This window comes from Sorex araneus, chromosome 11 (assembly GCF_027595985.1).
Source record: "Sorex araneus isolate mSorAra2 chromosome 11, mSorAra2.pri, whole genome shotgun sequence".
Classification (NCBI taxonomy): Eukaryota; Metazoa; Chordata; class Mammalia; order Eulipotyphla; family Soricidae; genus Sorex; species Sorex araneus.
Window position 1 is genome coordinate 30894662 of NC_073312.1, and position 19401 is coordinate 30914062.

The following is a 19401-nucleotide window of genomic DNA, read 5'->3' on the forward strand; positions in this document are numbered from 1 at the left end:
AGACCTGGGATGAGCTTAGCCTTTACCAGCGTTTGGAAATAAAAGCCCAATGTTTTCTAGGTTTGCAATGTGGAAAGACTCTGGAAGATCCATTCAGTTTTGAATAAGTCAGGGAGAGGACAGCCCATTTGTTTAAAACCCTTCAGTGTAGTCTGCTCAGGGAAACAGTGTGTCTCTCCCACTGGTTGGAGTTGTCCTATAAGGGTCCCAGCAACGCTGCTCCTACTGGTTGAGATCAGTGCTCTGGCCAGGTCCTAGTCCGGCAGCCTGGGACATAAGCTAAGGGTCAGAAGGGAGTCACAGTACATTGCCCTACAGAAGTGTTCCCTGGTCCTTTATCTGGTAACTTTACCTCAGTTTTCTCCCCAGGAGGTTTCCTGGTATTTATTCCTGACCCTCCCAGCTGCCCTTTTGCCTTTTGAGGAAGGACAGTGACCCCATTCTAGCTTCGGTGATAAATTTCTTTTAATTTCTTGTTGGTTTACAATATTATGGATTTTGAGAGTTTAGCATGGCACCTTCCTATGTGTATAATATTACAACTACTACCAAAATTCCTAGGGCTATTCTACCACCAAAAAGTCTCCTCCTCGACTCATTCTTCCCAGCCCCCTTCCTTGTCACCCCAGCGACCACCATAGTCTTCATTGAGTCCAGGAGTTCGTTTTGGTTCTTCCCCATTTGTTTGCTTTCATTATTCACATACCTCATCTGATTCAAACCTCACAGTGGTTGTCTTTTACTTCATTATTTGTTTTTTAGGAGCCACCTATTTTGTCCTCAAGGCAGTATTTCTATTTCATGATTTTAAGTGGTAGAGTAGTATTTCATCTATCTATCTATCTATCTATCTATATATCTACTTATGTCACCTATTCTTTTTTCAGTCTCATATGTTGATGAGAAGTTAGTTTATTTCACATTTCACATTTTGGCTACTGTGGATAATGCTACTCTAACCAGTAAGATGAAAATCTCCTTTTGAATTCTCTTTTTTTTTAAAAAAAAGTTCTTGAATATATACCTAGGCATTATACCCAGTCCAAAACAAGGTATGGAATTTCCTGTTTTATTTTAATTTTACTTTATTGCACTTGAGCCTTCCAGAAGTGCTCAGGAGGCTTGGGAGTCCCTCCTGATGGTTCTTGGCCTGTGGATGTGGCACTGCTGTGCTTCTGGGTGTCATCTGGCCACCCATGGTGCTGCTTGGGAACCATGTAGTGCTGATAATTTAAATTGCAGTGACCCCTGAAGTGAAACCACTAGGCCTTTGCACATGACACCATGGCCTGCCATGGGCACTCCAGACCATCTGTTGGAACCAGGAGTTGCACGTGAACTTGGCCTCCTACCACTCTCATTAACCATGGGGAGTTGGTGGTCAGTGTCCAGTCAGAAACTTGCTGTAGGTTTTCCATTTCTCAGACTTTTCCTGGTGAATAATTGTTGTGCCTATAGCAGACGCTCTTCCCTCTCAGCTGTTTCAAGGAGTGGATCCAGCTGACTCTCTGATGCTTAGGAAATAGTGCTGATTACCAAAAGATAGCTTTGTAATTCCTTTTGGCTTACAACAGCTCTTCTAAAGAAAGAATTCTAAAAACATGTGAAGTGAATAAAAATTCTTTTAGAAACAGATATTTGCCCAAACTTGTTTGACCTTTGGTGGTATTCACATTACTGTGTTAAACACAAGAAGTTTTTACAAGTGAGCCTCGTAATAAGGAAAAACAACCTTATTTTTAGTAATACTACAAATAGCATATTTTCTTATGAATTTTTTTCCCTCAGGCGTCTTAAAGGGAACCAAATAAACTTCTGTTCTAGTGGTTTTCTTCCTTATATTCAGGGTAAAATTTGCCATTCATATAATTTTTGTTTTTGTGGCTTTTTGGGTTATACTCGGCGATGCTCAGGGGTTACTCCTGGCTCTGTACTCAGGAATCACTCCTGGTGGTGCTCAGGGAACCATATGGAATGCCAGGGACTAAACCCGGGTCAGCCATGTGCAAGGCAAATGCCCTGTCTGCTGTACTATTGCTCCGGCCCCGCCATTGAGATCTTGAGCACTGAGATCAAGCATTACCTTTGGATTTGTTTTCTGAGTACAAAAATGACTCAATTCTACAGCTGCTGCTAGAGATGCAAGTATGGTCTGGCTTAGAACGGAGGTAGGTCAGACTCACTTGGTTTCAGATGGAGAAAAATCTCAGACCTCTGTCGGCCTAGCATCTCCAAAAGGACTGATTTTGTGTCCAGGAGCCTCACAGTTCCCTAGAGGAGCCCCATCTTCTGCCTTTTCTCCTACTAACCTGGACCTGCTTCTCTGATCTTACTCTCAATAAACAGGAACCAGAGCTTTCCTCTCCCTCCCAGCATATCCATGCTGGGATCAGTGGAAGTAAGGATTGATTGGAAGCTTCTGCAACTATATAAACAAGGAACATCTCAGATTCTTCAAACACCCCCATCCCACCCCTTTTTGACCCAGTGCTGAACCATCTCAAAGGATAAGTGGAAGTTCATTATAGGCCAATTGGGGAGAAATACAGACTGTCTCAGGGGTTCCTACTGTTTACATTGAAACAGAAATTTGTTTCTTCTACATAAAGTGTCTGCCTACCCACCCCCTGCCTTTAGGGCTAAAGGCAACCCCTGGACCGAAAGTCTTTTGCCTCTGAGTTCTTTGTCGACACTCTGGGGAAACATTCGCTCCGCAGGTCAGAGCCTCCCGGAGGTTGTGCCTGACGTAATGCCACTCAGGCGCCATATACGGCCACAGACAAATGAAGTTAAAAATTCATTGAAATGGATTTCTATCTTTGGACAAGAAGGAATCACATGTGGGACTCTCAGTCACACATGGGAGCTCAAAGTAAAAGCAAATCTGAGCCTAATGCAAAATTCTTTTACTTAGCTCCCTGACAACCACCATAAACTTGCCCTGCAGTCCCTGGAGTATGTGCTAGTTCAAGTGTTGCTTTTCCAGAGAGCATCCTTCTTTCTAAAACATGCCCTCGCCTCCAGTCTAATCCCCAGAAACTCAGTGAGTCCATCTGCACGTCTTTGCTCCTGATAACTGCTGAAGAGAGGCTGCTGTTTTATATCTGTGGCTGGTAGATTGGCTCCTGATCCATTGGCACCATCATGGGCACCCTGGGAAAGGAGAGGCATTAAGTTCGTCGAGGGCACCCACATAATTTTTCTCCTCTTAAGTTATCTGAAACCTGAAAACTGAGGTTGAAAGATGTTCTTGTTTGCTGTTTCTGTGTTGATAGCTTAATCCAGACTCACAATTTTTTTTCATTTCTCTACCCTTAACCACACACACACAAAATCAAAGTTAAATGTAAGAAAGGGGAACTCCATCATAGATCCACACCAGTTCTTGGCCATCACCCTGTTATCAGAGATAGACCAAATTCCACTATTGATCACCTGTGCTGTCTGGCAGAGGGTTCTGACATCCTTCTAGGGTAGCCACTACTTTCTGTTTCCAAGGGTAGTAGTCAATGAAGACAAACTGTGTGTCCCAGTCAGAAGTTCTCTGAAAGACCCTCACTGACAGCTTCTATACCAACACCTGTTTCTCCATTTCTGGAGCAGGAGTATAAGACCAGGTGCCCGCCTTTCAGTTCCCAGTTAGGGCTCTCCTTCTGGCTTGAAGACAGCCAGTTTCTCTCATCTGATGGAAGCAAGAGCTCAGTTCATTACTTCCCCATCTTGGAAAAGGCACCCATCCTCTCCTGGGGATTCCCCACCCTCATGCCCTCCTCTAAGCCTCATGACTGCCCAAAGGCCCCCACCTCCACGTGTCATCATGTAGGGCGAGAGATTTGACACAGGCATTTTGAGGATACCGACATTCTGTCCATAACACTAGGAAAAAGAGCCTTTCCTTATTTTATAGCCTAATTCCCCACTGAGCCAGAGACTGACAGATGGCTCTCACTGCAGTAAGGATCAGTCTGGAGATTTGCCCATTTACTGATCCTGTGCCCCATGAGGTCACAAGGGGGAGCTTAGGGCTGTGAAGAGGGAGTGAAACGTGAGCTGTAGCTTTCTAGCTCTGAACCTGAACCAGAGCCTAAGCCAGGAGCCTGAGCCTAGTCACCCCCACCTCTCCGCTCACTGCAGGATTCGCCGCGCCTCATGATGGAAAGCCATGAGTGGGGCAGGGGCTGCAATTTTGAGAAAGCAGGCACAGTCCCATCCAGTAGGCCAAACCAAGTGTTTCATTGCCTGGTCCCTTTGTTCTGCGGTCGTCCAAAAACTGGAGACTACATGTCTTTAATCTCATGCCTGTCTTCCTTGGAGTAATTAGCTCCATCAAAGTGTTTCCTCTGAAGAAAGCTCACATATGGGTTAAAAATAGTTAGCATTCTCTTCTCGGGGGGTTTAATGTGTTCTGCTTATGGAGTTGAGTGCTAAATCTCAGTGATTCAATGAAGACATCTGTCTCCTGTGAACACAAATGAGGAGACTCTTCTTTCCTAAGGGTGAAGAACAAGAGCACTGGAAAGTTTCGGGAAGCTTTTAAAGCAAAGGCTTAAAGAGGAAACAATTTATGGAAAGGGGGGGTGTATGAGAAGATAAGGGTCTTTGGGGCGTGTCCCCATTGCACTTAGTCCAATGACACCCTTCTTTAGTCAGGGGGCTAGAAAGGGTTCACCAAGGGTTGGTGTCAAGTTGACTGAGCACTGGCCTGTCTTCTGGACCCTGTCCCCAGCGTCCCTCTCCAGGTGAGTATAGCTCAGTCCTGGGCCTTCCCCCAGAAGAAAACTCTAAGGAGACTAAACTGAGGATGATTTGCTTGCTAAAGACCATGTCAAGAATTGTTTTTTTTCTCTTCAGATCCATTATATTGCTCCTTCTAATGGTCAACCATTTCCATTTCTCCTCCTCTTTCCCCCTCTTCCCCACCTCCTGTCTGGTTATTGTGCTTTGAAATTCATACTCCAGGCTCTCTCTCCCCCAAGCCCTCCTCGCCCTAAAGAGGATCGCTTTGCATGGCAGCCCCTCATCATCCACAGCACCTACAAGGACTCCCTTTACCGGAGCTCCCCGAAGCCCTACATCCCAGCCAGCACCCCCAGCCAGCCCAGTCCCTCACAGCCACAGTCCGAGGCCGAGCCCCTGGCTGCCAGCTCAGCTCCCGCTGCCGGGACATGTCCTGGGCCCTCGCTTCCAGGCTCCACACGCCCCAGTGCTTCAGCCCAAGCCCAGCGCCTCTTGGTGACGGCCAGGGCAGTTTATAGGGAGAATGTGAGCCCTAGCCCATGTGACGAGGTGGCTGGGAATAAAAAGGTCAGCAGCTTATATGTCCCTTGTTTATCTAATAACATTTGCCGGGCGGCCTCGGAGAACTTGGGGGGTGCACGTGACCCCGGCAGAGGCACACCCTTGGAAGCTGCAGGCACTCCGGCACAGGCTCCCAGCACTGGCTCCCACGCGGCCGGCACGAGAAAGGCCCCCTCTGCTCCTCCTTCTCCCGGCCCCCCTGAGCTGTGCTCTGGCACCCCAAGAGATGCTGCGGGCTGCGGCGAGGTCCCTCCTCAGGGCACTGGGCCTGCCTTCCCAGATGCAACGAGACCACCTGTGCTAGGCCCCCAGCTTACCTCTGAGCCCGAGAACCAGAAGAGAAACGAAACTTCCCCTTGGCAGCCGTGTTTTCCAGCCAAGGCAAGGAATTAGGAATGCGTGTGTGTCTTCTACACCGTCTCTCTCCAAACCCCTGCCAGCAGCGCCTTTGTTTCCTGGGCTGCCTTGCCCTCCTCCCCCCCCCCCATTAACGATGCTCTGGCTTGATCCCCAACTTCTCTCTAAACACCCCGACACCAGCCCCTCTGCCGCCCTCCCCTCTTCTCTGTCAATGTGTAAGTCTGCCAGCGCGGGTGTCTGTAGAACTAATGGGACACACGGAGTGTTTGTTTCCTAACAAGGTGCTGGAGAAAGGGTATTTATTCCCGAGCTTCGCAGCCTCTGCGAGCAGTTTGGGGGGTGGGAGGGGATTGATCACAGCCTGCCTGCCTGTTTTGCCGTTTTCTCTTTCTCTCTCATAAAGAATTAAAAGAATTCAAAAATAGATGGATGGAACGAACACTTGGATGGGCTTCCCTCTGTGTCAGAGCGTGTCCGGAGGCCAGCTGGCTCGCCCCCAGGGCCCACGTCCTCTGCGGAAAGGGCACCGATTAAATATTTCTCAGCGAACATCACTGCATGTCCACTCTCTGCTCTGTACATGTGGAATGCTGCCTTCCCTCACCGCCCCTTTGACGTAACCACCCCTTATTTCCTGCAGGACGTCTCTTCCTCCAGGCCAGCCCAGCCCGAGGTCATAGTTGTCCCTCTCTACCTGGTCAGTACTGACCGAGGGCAAGAAGGCACTGCTGCCAGACCTCCAGCATCTCTGGGGCCACTGAGCCCCCCCACCCCGGCGACCACCCCTGCCGGCTCACCTCTGACCTTCCCGACTCTAGATGATTTCATTCCCCCTCATCTGCAGAGGCGACCCCAGCACCACCCGCGGGCCGGCACCCCTGGCCCTGTTTCCCCTGTTAGTCCGCCTCCGCCATCCTTCTCTCCACCGCCTCCGTTGGTCCCTGCGGCCCCCGAGCGCTTCCACAGAGCCTGGGAGCCTGACCTCACGGGAACCATCTCCAGTACCGTAAGCTTGCTGTAGACCGCCCTCCCCCCCCCCCCCGCCTGGACTCCCCTGAGTAGTGAAACCCCTTCTCACCCAAGTACTAAGTGCCCTAGGAAGCATTGGCTGCACTGCGCTGTGTCTGATTGAGGCCGTCTGCTTTTGCCCTGAATTGCATGTCTCCTGGGTGGGGACCCTGGGCAGCCTGAGGGGTCGTGGTAGTGGTGGGGGGGTGGGGGATTCCTGAGACTACTCACCAGTCCCTTCTGTCCCCATTCTGCTCTGTCCTCTTTGGAATGCAAACCTTCCTGAAAGAAATTGGTTTTCTCCTGGGGAGAGAAAAGCCTCCTCAGGGGATCTTTTTTTTTGGGGGGGGGGCAGGGGTGGCAGGGTCCTCTTCACAGGAGGCAGCTGGAACGGAGGCTGTGAAGGAGGAGGGGGAAGGCGGGCTGCAGCGGGTGTCAACTCCCAGTTTCTCCACTAGGGAGCAGGGAGATTCCAGGGAGGGAAAGATTCACCCTTTCATTGACTTAGCAAACTCACAGACAGCTGAGGCTGAGGAGACTGTTTAAAAAGAAGCAAAAAGAAGTTGGTGGGGGGTGGGGAGTGAGTTTAATTGAGGAAATGAGTATGAAAAAACCTGATTTTCACAAAAGATTAGGAATATTCCTTCAAAATGGCAAATAATTTGTGGGCTGCTCTAGTGGTTGCCGGGCCATTTGTGGCCAAACAGTACCCCTGAGTCACAGGAAGTTAAGGGGTTCCTGATGTCTCAGGTACCATCTGGCAGAAAGTGGGACAATGCAGACCCTTGGCCGGGGCCCTCCTCAGAGCCCTGGGCTTTGACAGGCACTGAGAGAACCTCAGCAAGTGTCTCCTCAGATGAGCCTTCAGAGCTTCATGGGACTGTGGGGTACAGGGTCCGAATATGTCAGAGTTCCTGGTCTGGTACTGGTTAGAGAAGGAGTATTTCATCAGTGTTAGCCATGCTGCTGAGGAAGTACCTAGCAGCTGGGGGTCAGAGGCTCTTGGAAAACGATTTGAGAGTAAGAGCAAAGAAGAAAATTCATGTTAATTAATTTTTTTTTGGCTGTGGTTCTTTTTAGTCAAGAGCCGTTTTTGTGCTATTCCAGAAATAAGACTTGTGACCCAGAGTAGAATTTGTAAACTTCTGGAGGCCCACACGATCCATCCAGTTATCACATTAGTGATGCATGCCTTAAGGAGCTGCTTTCTTATCTTTGTTTCTTTGGTACACTAGAGTTCTCCAAAAGCAAATTGGGGCAAGTTTGATTTGTTTTCCAGTTGACAAGTGAAAAATTGAGAAAGAGGCACTCCCCCCACCCCGTCCTCCCCACACAAATTGATAGATATTGTGCCTCTCAAGTTTTGGAAAGAAGTTCATTCATTCCCCTCAGTTGCTACTCATAACTATCAACTACTGTTTCAAGGCATGTTCAGAAGAATTTGGCTAAATCAGTCAGTTTCTGGAAGCCCCTACTATGTGTTGAGTGCTGTCCAGGGTCCTGATACACAAATCTTTCAATAGAAATTGCCCCCCTGCTGCAAGTGTTGCTCAAAATCCCTTTGCTGGTTGCAGCTCCTGTCAGTCATGTGGTATTTACTGAGCACCTGCAGGGTGTGATGGTGGGGAAAAGAGGAAGGGCTTCTCTATCATCCTCTAGATGCTTATAGAACCACTGATCTTCAATGGTGCCTACTGATTGCCTTGGGCCATACTTTTGTCTGAAGAGTAACCATCAGAGCCCCATTCCTCAGATATTTTAGAAATGACATTTTGTTGTTAGGCATTATATATTGAAATGTAGAATTTTTTTAACTTTCTAGATTACCTAAAGGAAACTGACTATTCTTATCACATACCTGAATCTGATTTTCATGTATTTAAAAAGGCCAGCATTAATTCCACCATGCAGATGATAATGTTAGTAGTAATTTTATTTTGAATGAGTATTTTTGATAGAGCCTCAAGTTTTTGTTGTTTTTGTTAATGAACCTCAAGTTTTAAAGTCAGGATTTTGCCAAGTCTTTACTTCAGAGCTCTGTGTCACTTGGTATTGGAAGGAAAAGACATAGAACAGGTTGAGACTCCAATCTCAGAAGCAAGCTAGTGAGAAATTTGTTCAGCGGTGCTGGGAGGTACATTCTGAAAATGTCCGTAGGTAATTCCTCCTTAGTCTTACATGATGATTTCTTGGCCTCATCTCGTCTCATGTTTCTTTAGACAAGTGTACTAAACTTTTCTTATTTTTCCCAATTAAACCCAGCTCTCAGTCTTGGACTGCATTTGGAACTGCATGACTTTTGCATGTACCACTTTGATATGAATTTGCTTTTTCAGTAACCAGATTGATCCACAATCATTACCAGGTGAAAATAATGAATGGCGTTGCTGAGACCTTTTCAACATTCTCCTTCCTTCTCTCTCCCCTTACTAATACCAATTGAAGAGAATAAGCCTTCCGGATTAAGCTTTTAAGTGGAATTAACATCTCCTTTGTTACATTTCTTTTTATAATAAAAGTCCTTGTAAAGTTGAAACTTATTCTGTTAAAAATATATAACATCAGTTCTAGATTTCATGGCTTTATATTAAGCTGCAGTGTTGCTTTCTTTTCAGGATTCAAGTCCTCTGCTAAATGAAGTTTCCTCATCCCACGTTGGAAGTGATTCCCAGGCTTTTGCACCAGTTAGCAAGCCATCATCTGCCTACCCCTCCACGACAATTGTCAACCCCACTATTGTGCTCTTGCAGCACAATCGAGGTAGGGGCGCAGCACCCTGTACCCGTTCTTGGTTCACTGGGCTCAGGTAGTCACTCCTGATCTCCCGGGGTAGGAATTCTGTCATTCCACAGAAATGTTCTCGAATCTCATCCTGTCCAAGTGCCCTCAGTCCCAGTGTACTCCCTCCCAGAACTCATCGAATCTATCACCAGCAGGCAGATAGGCCCCTGGGTTCGAATAGTATCAGAGGTCTGAATAAGGATATTGATGCACTGACTTTCCACTGCGTGGGTGTTCATGGTAAGCAAAAAGTTGGAGTCCTATAATTCCTCAGCATGAGAATTCTAATGAGAGCCTGCTGGGAAAATCTAGGCACGGTAATCCTTCTTTCAAATAGTGTTAAATGTTATTTCTTTTTGCAACATCACAGATATTTAGAAAGCAAATTTTGAAACCCAACAGGAGATATTTGGGATGGAAATATTTCTGCTGGATGGAAGATCTTACCACATAAAGGAATATTGTTATCTCTGAAACAAACTCTGCTAGACTTGTTGTGAGTGATGCCCTGGCCTCATTCTTGTAGCAGTGGTGTCCTTGCAGGACACGATGTTTCTGCAGCTCTTTGTTTCACATGTATTTTAGAAGGGGCATCTTAAGTGTTTCCAGGTAGTAGTGGTGTATGTCAACAGCTTAAGCATTCCAGAAAGGGGCCAGAGAGCTAGTTCAGAGGGCTGGAGTTTTGCAGTGAGCTCAAGTTGCCCCCATGTCACCAGGTGTGGCCTCCGAAAAAACAATAATAAATATCAGAAGATGATTCTGAATTCAAAGTTTTCTCTTTCAGAATTCAGCAGAGAAATAGACTTTCCTTTCACAAAAGATCTTTGCCATGTGAATTATCAAGTTTTCAAGCTGCTTTTTCAGTATAGAAAGGGTTGGTCTGAATTTCATACAGTAGTGGCTGAGTTACTTTGTTCAGAGCACAGAGCTGGCTACTGAATCTTCCTCTTCTGCACTCCCTGCTTGCAGATGGCATGGGTCTTATTCCACCCCCCCCCCCAACTTCCCCTTTAACTTGGATGGCAAAGGGAACTGGAATCTATTTTTAATTGCTTTCCATATGAAAGGAAAGTTTTTGGTTCCCTGCTTCAAACTTAAAAAGCAGATGAATGAAATATGTTCTCACTTAAAATCTTCCCACTCGAATCTTAGTTATTTTTGTCTTTTTATATTTTCCCACGATGTGTGGCTCTCATTTTAATTTTCACCACGAATCTGTGTTCCTCACACACTGAAGACGGGTGACTGCCTCATACTGAGTTCTGTCTGAGTCCATGTCCTCTCATGCCCGGAACTGACAGGAGCTTTCTCTGCCCCAAAAGGGTCTGTAATTGAGGAGGACAAAGTGAATTTTGATTCTCTATGAGCTTATGACTCATCTTCTAAAAAAAATCCATTCCAACAGAACCAAGTTGGTTCCCAGAAAGAAAGGCAGTATCTCTAAAAATGGGACTTATTCCCAAGGCTACTTGGTTTTTGGAAAATGCCAGTTGCAGTGTCAACTGTCTCTGGGCCCTCGTTTGTTTCATTCCTGAACAAACACACTTTTATTTACTCAAATGCCTTTGGTTCTTTCTTTTCTCTTTGGCTAGGCCCTGCACTTGAATATAAAAACTAGAGCTGTGCAGCCTGAATTGATACTTCAGAAAAGGATTAAAAAAATTAGCTTTCATTTTTTTTTGGAATTAAATGGTAGCTTCCCACAGGGCCCACCAAACCATTGGATCTGAAGGAGGAGGGGCCTGAGAGTTAATGACATTGGAAGTGCCTTGATGGCCCCACTTTGGTGCACCAATTGCCAGCCAGGTTTAGGTCAAGTGTTTTTGGCTGCATTTTGGAATTTGCCCAACCTGGCAGATCTTTTTTGGTTCATAGAGAGGACCTGTGAAAGCACTTTCTTAATGATTGCAGTCTCTGAGGGAATGATCACCTTACTCCACTTCTGTAATTCTAATTTAGCCTTCCTAAGTAAGGTTCCTGCTAGGATAGTCCCAGGGATCATGGGATAATGTGCCAGCCCTTCCTTCTAAGCCCCGGGTAGATGGATAGGTAATCTGCCAGCCTGGTTCTAGAGACCCTGCTCCACATAGACCCCTCGGGCCTCTCTCCGGAGCTTTTGTGCCCCACCTGTCTGAGGTCTGATTACATGCAATCATTCTCGGAGGAACATTTGAAGAGGGGAACCCATGGGCCCCAAAGCAGAGCATGGACCCAGCAGTGGTTCTGAAACTTTGGATCTCAGGCATATGTGGGGTGGTCTCAGTTTGTCATGGGCACATGACCACCCACAGATTGCTAATCCCCAGTGTTGCTATATAGCACCCCCAAACCTTCCCTCTCATCTACCTCACCTACCGGTCAATGAGGGAAAGGCCGTCTCAGACCTCAGAAGTGAGACCAAGATGGTCTGAAGTTTGCCGTTGCCTGCCAGGGAACGTCCTTGGCTCTTGCTGGCGGTTAGTTCCCAGAGTTTGCCAGAGTGAGCACTTTGATTTAATGGATGAGAAAACTGGGTGTGAGGGCTTGAGTGGTCAGTGTCATCCATCAGGAACTGGCAGAGCTGAGCCCGGAACTCTGCTAGGCCTCTGCTTGCTCTCTAGAGCCTCCTGGCTGGTCCCTGGTGGGCAGGCTTGCTCCACCGGCTCTGCCCCTCCCTGCTGCTCTGTTTACTTCTTGCCCACCCGGCGCTGGAGGCCGGCTGGGGAATGGGCCAAGCAGCATGATGACAGCACCCAGGGGCTGGCAAAACTATTTTTATCTATGTAGAGGCTTTATCTTTAGTAGCTGTAGAACGTAAAGTTTATTTTTGTGCTTAATCCCATGGCACGTACACATAGAACTCTCCAGAAAAACAACGTTGGGAATGCCCCGCACGCTGGGAAAACTGAGCAGCCGGGACCCTGGGCTAAGAGTTGGACAGAGAAGCCAGGCTCTGGACTAGCTCTGGTTTTTCCGCACCTTCTTGCCTCTTATCTGTCAGCCAGTCCTGACCTAATAGCTTGGGGGCACTGTGCTGAGTAAGAGGCTAATTAACATGTGTGAAAGTTCTTTAGACAATGCGGGGCATTGACAAGCTCTCCTGCAGTGCTTGCTGCCAGGGCTTTGATTACAAAGACATGCCTCTCCAAAGGCATTGGGCACTGGGGTCCCACAGGTCCTCCTGGCACTGAAAACAGGTTGTTGGGCGAGGGTCTCCTTCAGAACGTGGGGAAGTGCAAGGGACCTGAGGAGAGTGACACTTCCCGGAGTCCTAGGTAAGAAGATTTCCTGGCATACCCCCGCATTCAGCCACACAACAACACATTTTAGTATCTCAGCCCAGCAGAGAACCTAGACGTCAGTGTCCTGATGAGTACTGTCAGGCCTTCCTTCTTTTCTCTTTTCCTTTCCCTTGTCTTCATGCACTTTTAAAAAAAATGGAATTGCTGTGAATTACAGAGAGGTTCATGATTGAGTTTCAACGCCTTCTTGATCTTCGTATCTCTCACTGATTCTGTGTTTTGTTTCTTCCCTTTTGCCACAGAACAGCAGAAACGACTCAGTAACCTTTCAGGTGGGTGTGAAATACTTTGCTTTTCTTATATGCTTTGCACTATTGCTATAAGGTCATCTCTGGTCACCATCTGCTTCGTTAAGAGAGAGCTCTGAACCCCTCTGCCATGTTGGGGACTCATCTGTGTTTGGCCTGTAAGGAGGATGAACCAGGTGGATGGGGTCAGGCCTGGCTTGTACGGCAGAGCAGCACATACGTGCTGAGTGCCTGGAGAGCTGGGGACGGGCTAATCTGAATCAGAGGAATAGTTGATCTGTTTTGGAAGGTGTCTTCAAGACAGGCCTTATTGAAGACGTCATAATTCTGTTGTTTCTTCTAGGATATGTCTAGTCAGGGGTTGGGAGATGAGGGTCAGTTCTTTAATTTTGAGGGGGTGTGTGGGGTGAGTGTGTGTGTGGGGGGAATGATCCAGGTGGCTGGTAGACGATTTTCAGGAGGATGGACCCAGGGGAGAGCCACTGCCTGGAGGTGTGAGATCTCTGCCTCTTGAATCTGAGCAGGTATCAACCCTCCAGAGCATTGCCAGATCCAGATTCCTGAGCCACACCCTTGCAGAGTTTGGTATTTCATGGGTGTGGGTTAGGATTTGCCACGTGGGGGTAAGAGGGGGGCCATGGGGGAGGGTTGGTCTACATCCAGCAGTGCTGGGTTTTGGGGCTGGGGCAATACTCCTGACTCCGCACTCAAAGATCACTCCCAGTGGTGCTTGGGGAACTCTCTGCATTTCCAGAGATCAAACCAGGGTCAGCCCCATACAAGACAAATGCCTTGACCCTGGTTCTATCTCTCTGGTTCAAGAATTTGCACTTTCACCCGGCTCCCTGGTGATGCCAGCGCTGCTGCTCTCCCTAGCGAGAATAGCAATCTCATCCAGAGCTGACAGTGGTGGGCGTGCCTGCAAATTCCGTCAGAGCCCAGGGTTCCCTTCCTGATTAAGTGTGCAGGCTGGGAACAGTGCCAGGGTAGGGAAAGAACAAATGGGGGCTGAAATTATGAGGAAACCCAGGAATGGGCATGTTTAGCCTCTTTCTGTGGCTTCCTGTTATCGCTACTCTTTGGATCGTGGTTCTGCCATGTATTGGCAGTGTGACTTTAGGCAGGTGATGAATGGGCCAAACCAGAGGTTTTCAACCACCAGTCCATGAACTGCTGGTACACAGGTGAAGAGAGGTTGAAAAGCAGGAGTTCCAGACTGCAGATAGGCTGTTTGCCTTGCATACTCCCAACCTAAGTTCAATCCCCAGGACTCTATATGGTCCCCTGAACCCCGCCAGGAGTGATCCCTGAGTGCAGAGCCAGGAGTAAACCCTGAGCACAGCTAGGTGTGGCCTCCAAACAAACAAAAAGAGCAGTGGTTCACTGGAGCGGCCAGAACTGTAGTCACATCCACGTGTGCTAATCAGGTCAGTGCTGGCTTGCAGGTATAAAAAGGTTAAAAATCAGAAATGGGGATTGCATTTCTTGCCCCTGCCTCTGCAGTATGGTCAATGTTCTGTGTGATAATAGGCTTTGCTGACTGCAGAGTGTTATGTGAATATCCTCCTCCTCCATCTCTAAAATAAGCTGAGTGCTCTGTCCTCTTAGAGTTTGGAAGACAGATCCACTCACGGTGTTTGATGAGTGGAACATAGAGGGCCCACTCACTGTTAGTTTTTGTGGGCTGGGGAGATAGAACAGCAGTGAAGACACTTGCCTTGCACGCAGCCAACTCGCTACGATCCCTAGCATCACATGGTCTCCTGAGTGGTGATGATGGTCCTTGCAGCCCCCAGTACTGCCAGGAATTGCCTAACCCCCACCTACAAATAAAACAAAACTAAACCAGGGCTTCTTAAACATTTTCTATTTGCCACCCTTCCTCATCCAAGAAATTCTTATTCAGCCCCAGTTCTCTCTCTCTATAAAATCGGTATACAAGGCAAACATGCAGATAATAAGACATAACTGTATCACTGTAACTGTCTTCCTGTTGGTCATCGATTTGCTCGAGCAGGCACCAGTAACGTCTCCACTGTGAGACTTGTTACTGTTTTTGGCATATTGAATACGCCACGGGTAGCCTGCCAGGCTCTGCCATGCAGGTGGGATACTGTTGGTAGCTTGCCAGGCTGAGAGGGGTGGAGGAATCAAACCTGGGTTGGCCAAGTGCAAGACAAAGGCCCAACCCACTGTACTATCACTCCAGCCCAATAAGACATAAAGAAATTTATTTTAAAATGACCCCGACATTCAGTGACCCACAGGGGATGGCGTGCAGGGGATACTGTTCTGAAACCACAGTTTCAGAAGGTAGGATTGAAACCACAGGTCAGTTTTTGTGTTTGGCAGAAGGGAAAGCAGTCGCGCCTCCTGCACTCTGCTCCCAAGGAGCTGAGCCCAGGGTGTTCGTGCCCAAGATCAGTGGGTGCCTCCGTCAGTCCCCTTGTCTGTCTGCTGGGCTTCAGTCCTGTGTGTCCCACAGGATTGAAGTTTATATTGCAGTTTATATTGGCGGGGGAGGGAGGGGCGCCTGCTGGCTTATAAGCCTGTTTGGATCCTAGGCTCATTTGGGACTGCTAATAAAGGCAGTCAGTTTATACTCTGGCGAGAGACCACACGTGTGCAAACACATACTGGATGGATTGACAAACAGTCATGAACCTCAGGGTTAAGAACCTGACCTGGCTGGTTAAAAAAAAAAAAAAAAAAGCTGTCATTTTCTGAGCAGCTGCTGCCTGATTTCTGTTATTTCATCCCTGAGAGCTGGTGGCAGGCAGGACATGGGGTGATCACAGCCTCTCAGCTTTGTTGGGACTTGGCTGCAGGACCAGGACAGGCCGTGTGGAGCTGAAGGTGCCCTTCACTGCCCCTGCAGGAGCTGCCACACCGTAGCCCACTCCACTCACACACCCTCCCCCCCCCCCCGCCCCCAGCACTAAACCACAGGGCTCTAAATACCGGTGTGTGCTCTTGTGGCTCCTAACTGGCCTTAGGGAGTATGAAAACAGCAATAGGATAGATGCAAGTCAGTTAGGAGACCCAGAGTTTGGTTCCTGGGGCTTCCCCATTGTAGCTGTTTTTCCTTGAGCAAGTGGCTTTCCCTCTCTGAGTTAAAGTGTACTCATGTAGAAAATGGAGATTTTGTGTCTTGCCCCTGCCTCCGCAGTATGGCCAATGTTCTGTGTGATAATAAGCTTTGCTCCTCCTCCATCTCTAAAATAAACCGACTGCTCTGTCCTCCTAGAGTTTGGAAGACAGATCCACCATGGTGTTTGATGGAGTGGAACATAAAAGTGCTTGTTCAGTGTTCAGTTTTGTGGGCCGGGGAAATAGAACAGCGGTGAAGACGCTTGCCTTGCACGCAGCCAACCCATTATGATCCCTGGCACCACATGGTCTCCTGAGCCCCCAGTACTGCCAGAAATTGCCCAACCACCTCTCCACCAGAACAAAACAAAATGCCACATGTAGCTTTTGTTTCACAAGCTGTACCTGTTTGGTTGGAGGTGGCCTGGTTGGTTAGCATGGTGGTTCTCAACCATTTTACACCTGAGCACTGATACCCTTGGAGCACAGGTGATTGAAAAACAACTCAGTGCACAGATGTGCAACTCTGCCCCTCATAGCCACAGTGAAGGCCTTGGGAGGGGAGCACTCCTTCGGCTGGATTTTTACCGACCGTGTGGGCTCCGTACTCACATTCATGTGGGTCCAGAGCCTATGCAGTATTGGGCCTTGTGAAGCTCATGATGTGTGGCTTGGGTAGAAGGATGAGCCACGATCAGGGGTTTGCAGGGAGTGGGGAGGGGCCACGCCTGCACCCCCAAGGCCTGTGTGAGCTGTTGTTTCCACAGTCTCGGAGCCTGGGTGCATAGAAGAGGGGTACCTCCACTCCCCGCAGCCCAGAGGCCCTGCCGAGGTTGCAGCAGCAGTAGCCACTGGGTGGCCCTCACCAGGACCATCGTTTTGGAAACCTGGGATCAAACCCGACAGGGATGTCACATGAGGAAGTGGCATGTGCCTGGTGGGAGAGAGCATAGCCCTCTTAAGGTTTCGTGTCACCATGGGCATTCACCATTAAAAAAAAAATATTTTTTTTCCCTTCAGGGGCTGCTGTCCAGTCCATTATCTATTGAAATCGACCCAGTCAATGGATCATGCAGCCACAGGCCTTAGAGTTCAATAATTCAGAGTTAGTTTTTGTGGATGAAAAAGATGCTTGCAGCTTTGGAACAAATCTAGGAATTGTCAGTCCGAGTGCCACTGTATCAGAAATTTTGCTTGGGCCCCTTGCCCTGTCTCTGCTTGTCCCCCTTTTCTTAGATAGTGTCCAAGAGTGAGGCTTGGGGGAGCCTCCAGGCCAGAGATAAAATCTGAGTCGGCCTAACTTGCTTTGGTCTTTGGATTCTTTAATGTATGGCATTTCTTCTTGTCTTTCTATCTTATCTGTCCATCCATCCATCTGCCCTTCCTGGTGATCGCACTGTTCTTCTTTTGTTTCATCCAACACCACCTTCTCTGCCTCAGTTTCCTTATGTCTGTGTGTGTGCATGCCTGTGACCATCCGCTTCTTGGGATTCTGTCTTTTCGGGTTCTGGTGACACCTGGCTGCCCCTTTCAGATTCATCTTGTGTGCCGCTGATCCCCACATCTATTGGAGGATTCTGTGGTGCCTTTCAGCCCTGACATTACCCAGTCTTCAGCCCTCAGCTGCTCCCACCCTTCCACAGGATGTCCCCTCTCCTTGGTTTCAGCCATCACTTTTGTGGGGATGGCCGAAAGATTATACCCCTGCTGGGACCTCCAGGACATATTTAAAAGCAAGTCTCACTGGCTTCTCAAAGTTGCTCTGTCGTAGTGGAGTGGCCATCTCTCCCTGCCTTCCCCAACACAGTTTTCTTTCCAGATGTTGTGCTTAGATCATGCCAGGCTTCCAGGCACAAATTCCTGCTGCCATTTTGAGGGAAGACAAGACAGGGAGAATGCCTGGAGTTAAGTGGACGTTTGGCCAAGTCCCAACTTGACCACATATTGATGATGATGTTGGGACACTTTCATTTCTCTGGACTTTTCAGTTCTCTTCATTTTTTGGAAGGAGTTGAGGGGCAGTTAACAGTCTCTTCCCCATAGGATTATTGGGAGGCTAGACTGAGGTCATGTGTCTGAAGGGTTTAGCACAGTGCTAGGCATATGGAAAGTTTGGAGGCCCCCCACTTTTTGCTGATTGCTCTGTGGCCTCTGCCAGAAGCACTCATCACTTCTTATTTATCCAGCTTACTCCTCTGAGAGGTTGGCCCTGACCTAAATGCCTCTCCTGAGTTGGCATTTGGCAGTTCTTCTCCTTGCTGGCTGTCTTGGTCTTGCTACCTACTAGACAATCAGTTCCTGGAAGGCTGGACTATGAGTGGGTGCCCTTCATTTCCACGGGACATGTGAATCCATTGCACCTGGCAATGTTTCTCTGTAATGAGTGGCCTGTCTTGGAAGAACAAGTTTTACTTAGTAGACCATGCCTGTGTGTCTCTTAACCCCCCTCGCCTGCAGTCCTGAATCCAGCTCTGATGTTCACTGAGCAAGGCAAATGCCCTACCTGTTGTTCTGTTGTTCCAGTCCCAGTCAAGTTTCTTTAAAAACAAAAACAGGCAGCAAGGCCACACAGTGCTGACGCTTCTCTAAGCAAAGCATGTTCCAAATTGAGAACTTTAAATTCTCTTTCCCTCAGCTGGATTATTCAGGTATTTTCTTTTCTGCCTGAAGAACCTCAGCTAATGTTGTTGTCTTCCTTTCCAGATCCTGTCCCCGAAAGACGAGTGGGAACTCAGAACTCTGCAGCGGCCCAGGAGAAGCCTACCTCCCCTGGCAGGGCTTCTGAGAAGAAAGCCAAGGATGACGGTCGGCGGGTGGCCAAGAGTGCTCAGGACCTGAGCGATGTCTCCGTGGACGAAGTGGGCATCCCTCTCCGGGTACGAATGCCAGCTGGGAAGTCCTCCTGGGGCTTTGCTGTGAGGACCCAGTGGCGAGCACATGGCAAGCACATGCCTGGTGAAAGGACTCAAGAGGCGGGTTCCCACCGCCCTCCTCATCCCTCAGAGAGGGAGTCTGCGACCTTTCAAGGCTGTGCCCAGCCTCCTGAGTCCACCTCGGTCCTGGGCTCTTTTCCCCAGGATGTGTTAGGTGCCCAGGGATCTCAAGAGTAAAGGGATCTGTAGTCGGTGGATGCAGCAGAAAGCTAGGAGGAGCAAAGAGATCTCTCTGCAGCAGAACTTGTGAGAGGCATGAGGGGTGTGCGTGTGTGTGTGTGTGTGTGTGTGTGTGTGTGTGTGTGTGCATGCTTGCGTGTGTGCTTGCCCGGTGTACGTTGTGGGCAGTGTTTCTGGGACTCTTGCTGTTACTGTTTCTGGAACACACCTGGGAAATTGTTA

The 19401-nt window shown here is 48.4% G+C and overlaps 1 protein-coding gene across 50 annotated transcripts in view; it reads left to right on the top strand.

Moving 5' to 3' along the window:
* The window catches only part of SORBS1 (sorbin and SH3 domain containing 1), a 242969-nt gene that overhangs the window by 143683 nt on the left and 79885 nt on the right, over positions 1-19401 (top strand). For 25 of the 50 annotated variants that reach the window (XM_055119308.1, XM_055119309.1, XM_055119317.1 and 22 more), the window contains 4 exons: positions 6299-6664; positions 9282-9426; positions 12971-13000; positions 18770-18942. In XM_055119308.1, coding sequence (XP_054975283.1) covers positions 6299-6664; positions 9282-9426; positions 12971-13000; positions 18770-18942 — 714 coding nt within the window. The remainder of the gene's footprint in view (positions 1-6298; positions 6665-9281; positions 9427-12970; positions 13001-18769; positions 18943-19401) is intronic. The other 25 variants (XM_055119358.1, XM_055119339.1, XM_055119343.1 and 22 more) reach the window with 1 other exon arrangement.